We start from the raw sequence: 6,672 nt of genomic DNA, 5'->3' as shown, positions 1-6,672 counted from the left end.
TAAGTGAATATAACCCAACTAAGTAATTACCGGCATAATTTCTAGCAGGAAAAAAGGTGGAAAAGCTGGGAACCTTCTGGGGGCCAGATACTCCTCTCTTAGAGAAAGTATAGTAAGTCATAGTAAGTCATGAAATGCTTTAAAAAAAAGAGCACTTTTAACGAAAAGAAACCACAATTTGGAGGATTTTGTTGTCGATTCCTCTCCTGACTAGACACACACTTGTGGGTGCATGCTCATGTGGGCAATCAGTGGCGGCTTCCCTAAACAGTCCAAACTCCCCCAGCTTAATGGAATGAAGTCATTTAAACCAGCTGGCAGTTTTCCCCTGGCTGTTTGCAGTGACAGCATCTTCCATGCTTTGTTTTGCCAAAATTCCTGCAGAAGGGAAGATGATCTGACGTACGGAGGAAAACTGAGTTAAGGAGAAGAGTGCTATCCCTGTGATGCGAACAAGAGTGTGGACATTTGGAGACTTTCAGATTAGTTACAGGTAGCACACTCCTTTCTCCATTTCATTTCAAACTAAGATTAAAAAAAATATTCTGCATGTATTAATGTCTGAATATCCGTCACAGGAATGTGGTGGGGCTTAATTTACAGAAACACAGGCAGATCAGTAAGACAGGAGTGTACTTCAATTTTATGCCCTATTTGCAAGAAAAAAAGAAAGCCCAATTCAGATTTTGGCTCGGTATTAAAACCCTTACCTGCTCTGCTGTCCAGTGGGCCAAAATCCAAGGAGTATTTCACTACGTGATAGTTGTTCCATACGTAAAGGAGGTTGTCCCGGGGATTATAATCCACAGCAGCAATGTACTGGTAGGAGTTTGGAAAGGGCACATCCACCATGCTATCCTTGCTTTGGTCAGTGTTATATATGTAGTCTATTTTATTCCCTGTGGCTTCATTGTCATCATCTTCATACACAGACTTCACCACATATAAAATCCCACAGATCATGAAGGCGTTAGAAGCTGACCTCTTGTCATAGGCAGTATCCCACGTCCCTTCAATCCTTAACGTGTAAGGGTTTAACTGGCTAATGACTATTTTGCCATTATTTTGTTCTGTTGCATAGATTACCCACAGCCCATTCTCATCCACAGCCAGGTCTATATCAGACTTGCCTCCCCAGCGGTAGGGAGAGGTGTCATGGTAATTTGCATTAGCTATGATAGCCTCCCCGCTTTTTATCCTTGTCCGCAAGTCAAACTTGACTATGTTCCTGGTTCGTTCCTTGTTGAAGAACAAAGCCCCGTCATACACCACGAACCCTGTGCCATCCACCCGGTGCGGGAGTTTGTAGGTCGTGGTGGGCCTCCCGGCAATGAAGTCATCCTTGGAGGAGTACTCCGTCAGCGTGTCCGTCCGATACGGCGTCCAGGGCATGTAGTAGATCTTGTCGGATGCCTGCAGAGGGTCCTTGCACCAGGCACCAGACTGGTGGTCAGATTCGAATAAGTGTTCACTCTGGTATACTCCTTTCAGCAGTCCAGGGCAAAGAAAAACTGTCAGAGGGGAAAAGAATTTAAAACAAAAAAACAAAGTTAATGGCAGTCCAGGGGTGGTTGGCCCAAATATCTCAACAACTTCTAGAGCAGAGGACACTTGAGATCAGAGAAAACCCAAGAGCAATACCTTGTAGCTGGAGACTAGCCTTCCTGCCAGCCATGTCTCTAGAACAAGATTTGCTCCACCAAACTGATTTTTCCCCCCACCCCTGCTTTTTCTATCAACTGTGGCTCATTTTCTTATTGCTTTTCTAATCTGTTTTTACAGGTGTACTTACTTGGACCGCTCGCCTTTGTAAACTCTGAAATTAATATGTGCCCCCAAAGGACTTCTGGGTTTGTATTTCCAGATTATATTCTGCAGTGAATCTGTACCTACTAGGTGAAGGGGTAAACTCCCAGGGAATTGATCCACATATTTATTTGAACAGCCCACAGAAGAGTGGCCTAGAAATGGAAATAAGAGAAAGAAATTCCCATCCTTACAGCCCAGCGATATTAAGTATTTAAAGGGTACCAACAGCAAAGCAGAGGCGAATCCCTTAACAACTTAGAAGAGCATTTAAAGCAAAGGGAGCAGGGGGGAACACCCGTCTACGGTTCTGTAGTATAACTAGAAATGAGGCTTTCAAAGCTGCTACAGGACACACGAAACATGCAGTCCACACAATTAAAAACGAATGACGTATGGATGCTGAAAGGAAAAGACAAGGAAGGAAGGAAGGAAGAAAGGAAAGAAGGAAGGAAAAGAATAAAGTTCACTGGAGAGGAACCCAAGGTCTAGATTTTAATCAGTTAAAAAATGTCCTGTTAAATATAGTAGTAATTCAAACTTAAAAACATGTACCTTCTATTGTTACATGAGAGGAGCACAGAGGAGCGGTTTGACTAACCGGGGTGCTTTGCTGCTCAGACTTCGGAGGGGCTGAGAGGGGTCAGGGCATGCCCAGCGCCCAGGAGGAGGCTCGGCCGGTGCCTGGCTGACCTTGGCATCATGGGAACGCCAACGCCAAGAGGCCGGCTGGACACAGAGACAAAAGGAGGGATGCTCCGGAGCAAAACTGGCTTGCTCGGCCCTCATCATTCCCAGTAGCACCCTCCTGACCTGGAGGTGCTGCACACGCTTCGGCGGGAGAACATTTGTTGGTTATTTGTAATGCTGATCTCCGTGAGCATGAGTAGTACAATAACCATGACAATGGGATGGGCAGCAGGGAGGCGTGAAGAGGTATCCCACCACACGCTTCTGGTAGCACAGGGCTGGCAGATGGGATCCCACATTCACGCTCCCTGCTTGGAGCGTAACCAATTATTTTCGGAAATTGGCAATATCCTCTGGAGAGCGAGACAGGGGGAAAATCAGATTTAGTAACTGGTGTAAAAGTATATTGCTCTATTGGAGTCTAAGTAACCACCCAGAGTTGCTGATAAAGGGGTGCCATTTCCAAGAGGCTTTTATGGCGTAATTAGATATATTTATGCACACACATATGTATGCACACTTTCCAAATTCTTTGGGACAGGAGAAGAGTGAGTTATCTAAACCTTTGAATAGAAATTTAATGAAAAAAAGCAGCGCTGGTAAAAACTTTTCAGCAAAAATTAGTTATCTGGTGAAGTTGAGCAGCAGAGATACTAAATAAACTTTAACAAAAAAGTAGTGAGAATTAATGACAAAGTATTTAAACTAAAACGTTAAACTGTTAAATAACTTAGCCTATACATAAGTAATATATATATAATTTGAAAGGTATTTAATTACCTTTTTGTTCCACTTCTATTGTAGAGAGAGAGGTAAAGAGAGAAAGGAGAAAAGAGAACAGATTAATGGTACTGTATTGGCCAGGTACTTTTCTTTACCTCTTTCATATGAAAAGGAAGCTTCATTAATTTACTTTTATGTGAACATTTTATATATATATATATATTTAAAGCCTTTCCTCTGATACACACTGGATAATATGCAGACAAGCTGAACAAAACACAGATAAATTTTAACTTTACAAAAATCTTTAAGAATAAAAAAAGCCGCAACACTTGGGACATACCAAGCCCCCTGAACTATTTGAGATACCTTGTCAGCAGCAGCCTTGGACTAGCTTCATAGAGCAAAATGAAATACCCATACACTGAAATATGACTGATACAGATTTATGCATAGAATAAAAACTCCAGGGAGAAACTTTATAGAATATACATCTTCATGTATTTTGCCAAAATCCTGTAAAAAAGAGATCCCTAGTTTAAGCAGGAGAATATTCCCTTATGACACGAATAGAGAACTTAGGAGAGTCAAATGAAGCCCATCGGTGGATGTTCGCAGAGTACTGTCCTATGTCTTGGAGAAAAAAGCTTTAGCTGGACTGGGAAAAAAACATTTTAAATATTGTAATACTTACATGATTTATAAGATCCTGAAAACTTATAGTGTTAACGAGTTAAAAATATCTAAGCACTATTTAAAAAGCCCAACCCCAGAACTTGCTGCATATTTTTATGTGAATTATTCACCATGAAGAGGCTGGGTCCCTTCGGACAAAGCCCCTTGCAGTCAGAATAAATAAATCCAATGCACTTATTAATTGCTACACTCTCAGTACCAGTTTCTATAGCTAACAACCTCCTGCAAGACGCCTTGGGGGCCCTCATCCAAAAGCCCCCTGCAGTCGTGGCACTGACGCCGCCTTCTTCCAGCATGGTGGGGCCCCAAACAGCTTCTGCACCCCAGCCCTGGGGTTTGCTGGTTCTGCGGGGCCTCTTCCCCGAAGGTGTAGGAGAAGACAGGCCCCATAAAATATCACTGAGGAAGAAGTGAGAACTTGCCAGCAAAACAGTATGGTTTTGACAGCTGAGAGATCTCTGTTCAGAGAAGCGAGACAGGAATGCAAAGGTACGCACGCGCGCTTTGTTTTTGCTTGCCCAGAGTTCACTCTGGCCCTTTCCAGACTGAGACATTTGCCAAACGACTGTCCTCCGGCGCTGGGACGGCAAACCCCTTTGCATTCAAAAGTCTCATTCATTTGGATGGGAAACTGCAGGCTCAATGGAAGAACGATTTCAGGGTAAGACTGCAAATGCATTAGCTAGACATGTGGATCTGCACTTTGCCGTGCGGGGAGGTGTATATCCGGAGCCAACTGCAGCTCCCAGAACGCATGTTTCCAAACTTAAACAGCCTTTTTTACCTGGGCTTTGATTCAGGCTCCTTTCTACCTTATAACAGGTTAAGGTTAAAGGCAAATGTTTTCACCATGTGGCTGTCAGGGCTCTAGGGAGCAGAGACGACGCATTTCAGTGCAAGCACCTGGTTTTGCTTTTTTTTAAAGAGCCAGCAAGATTAAAAGCAACTGGAGAAACCTGCACAGCAATTGCTCTCCCTGTTCCAGGCTGTGGCTGGCCACAGTTAAGTAAGGTATTCAGAAAAACATTAAATGTCCCTGGCAAAAGCAAGAAAGCAACATGACAGATCCTCAAATGTATGGCTTCATACTGATTCTTCTGGCTGACAGTATACTGTACCTCTGGCAGCACAGAAGGTAATAATTTACGTTTCCAAACGAGCAAAAGCTTTTGTAATGCACTCGAACAACAGTGTGATATCGTAAAGCAGGAAGGGAGAAGCTTCTGCAGGAGATAATATAATCATGACCAGCTGAGCTGAGTGACCTGAAGCATGGATTACCCTTATCCTGAATAGCTCATATGTGTTATTAGTGGTCAGTGCCATATCCAGTTCTCTTATAATTCCAGACACGGTACGTGTTTTGGTGACCTCCTGCATGGTGCTTTCCATTGTATGTATCCCAAATTTTGAATTTCAGTAATTACTCATCTTATATTGGGATGTCTATTATTCGAACAGGTTGCATGGGAAGCTTGGAGGATTTAGCTCATTGAGCAATATTAAAAGGAAGGGTCTAATTAGGGTCTGACTATCCCTTCAATTATGCAACGTATCATTGCAAAACTGTCTTCATAAAGTATTGGAAGAATTTTTAAAATTTTGCCCAATTACAGACAATTTTACATCTCTGCAATGCCTGTGCCAGTCCACAGAATTTAGCACAGGAGGCACCTTACCTTCCTACAGGAATCTACAGTAAAAGCACGCATACACAGTTACTTCTCTTACAGTGAGATCTTCCGCTCCTGCTATTGCTGCATTGGAGCAGAACAAGGGTATTTCACCTTCATTTCCTACGCTGGTTGCAAGCCAGTGCCACTAGCTTCAACAGTGCCAGAGGCCTGAAGGAAATCAAGAACCACTTGCCAGGTCTGAGGGGAGTTACAAACAAGACTTTCCACGTACCCTGATTTTCTTCCGTTTCTTCGGACAGAAGAAAAACAGAAGCCGATGTGCAATCATCGGCCGCTACAGCCTGCCCCTGCTGCGCCTGGAGCTGAGCAATCGGGCAGATTTCCTGCCACCCATTCAGAGAAATCGCACAAACAAATTAATTAAATGCTCTTAGTACTGCTGGGTTGAGGCTCTGAAAATACACTCTTAATTTCTGGCACAATTAACACTTGAACAACATTAACTGCTCATTTTCTTACCACCACGTTGAGTTGCACTCAACTATTTAAGGCACAAGCACGCAGTGGCAGAGTCCTGTAGAGAGCTCTCTCCCTGGCACTGTTTCAAACCCACAACAGGAGCACGAAATTACTGGAAAAAAATTATCTGAGTAGGGGGGATGTTAAAAGGCAATTGCAAAAGTAAGTAAAAAGTTGTGCCCTGTACTTTGCCAGCTGTTTTTTTTCATGACAGATGTTTAATAGCAGAATAAGTGACATCCACTCCCTGTTCCTGTCCTTCACAGGTCAAACTGATTTAATATACAGAGACTCAGCATTAAACACATAGTTTAATGTGACAAAATAGAAGGACTAAGAAAATAGGTTTTTGAGGTTGACCTTAGTAGCACAAGATGCAGCGTCTCAGCCATACTGAGGGTGCTTCATGCCAGACATGGCTACCTGCTGCATCTCAGCTCCACCAACCAGCTTGCCCGGATGCGTGGGGAGGTGAAGTTGAAAGGAATGGCACTAGGGAACCAACTAGGGAGAAACATCCCCAGAAGGCACAGCACTGGCCTCGTGCTCTGCCCCGACACATAACCCATGGTGCAAGATGGTGACCATCACATAGCTGACT

General features: G+C 43.5%; 1 protein-coding gene across 1 annotated transcript; it reads right to left on the bottom strand.

The window, feature by feature from the left end:
- Positions 1-710: 710 nt before the first annotated feature.
- LOC104082141 (latrophilin-3-like) lies at positions 711-1,675 on the bottom strand (the record flags this gene model as incomplete). The annotated part of the gene is made up of 2 exons (XM_009585153.1): positions 1,642-1,675; positions 711-1,511 (listed from the first exon to the last, which is right to left on the bottom strand). Coding segments are annotated over exons 1-2 (835 nt in total), but the record flags the coding sequence as incomplete, so codon positions are not given.
- Between the last annotated feature and the right edge of the window lie 4,997 nt (positions 1,676-6,672).

The sequence above is a fragment of the Fulmarus glacialis genome, unplaced genomic scaffold (assembly GCF_000690835.1).
Source record: "Fulmarus glacialis isolate BGI_N327 unplaced genomic scaffold, ASM69083v1 scaffold16979, whole genome shotgun sequence".
Classification (NCBI taxonomy): Eukaryota; Metazoa; Chordata; class Aves; order Procellariiformes; family Procellariidae; genus Fulmarus; species Fulmarus glacialis.
This window is presented reverse-complemented; position numbering and strand designations above follow the sequence as displayed.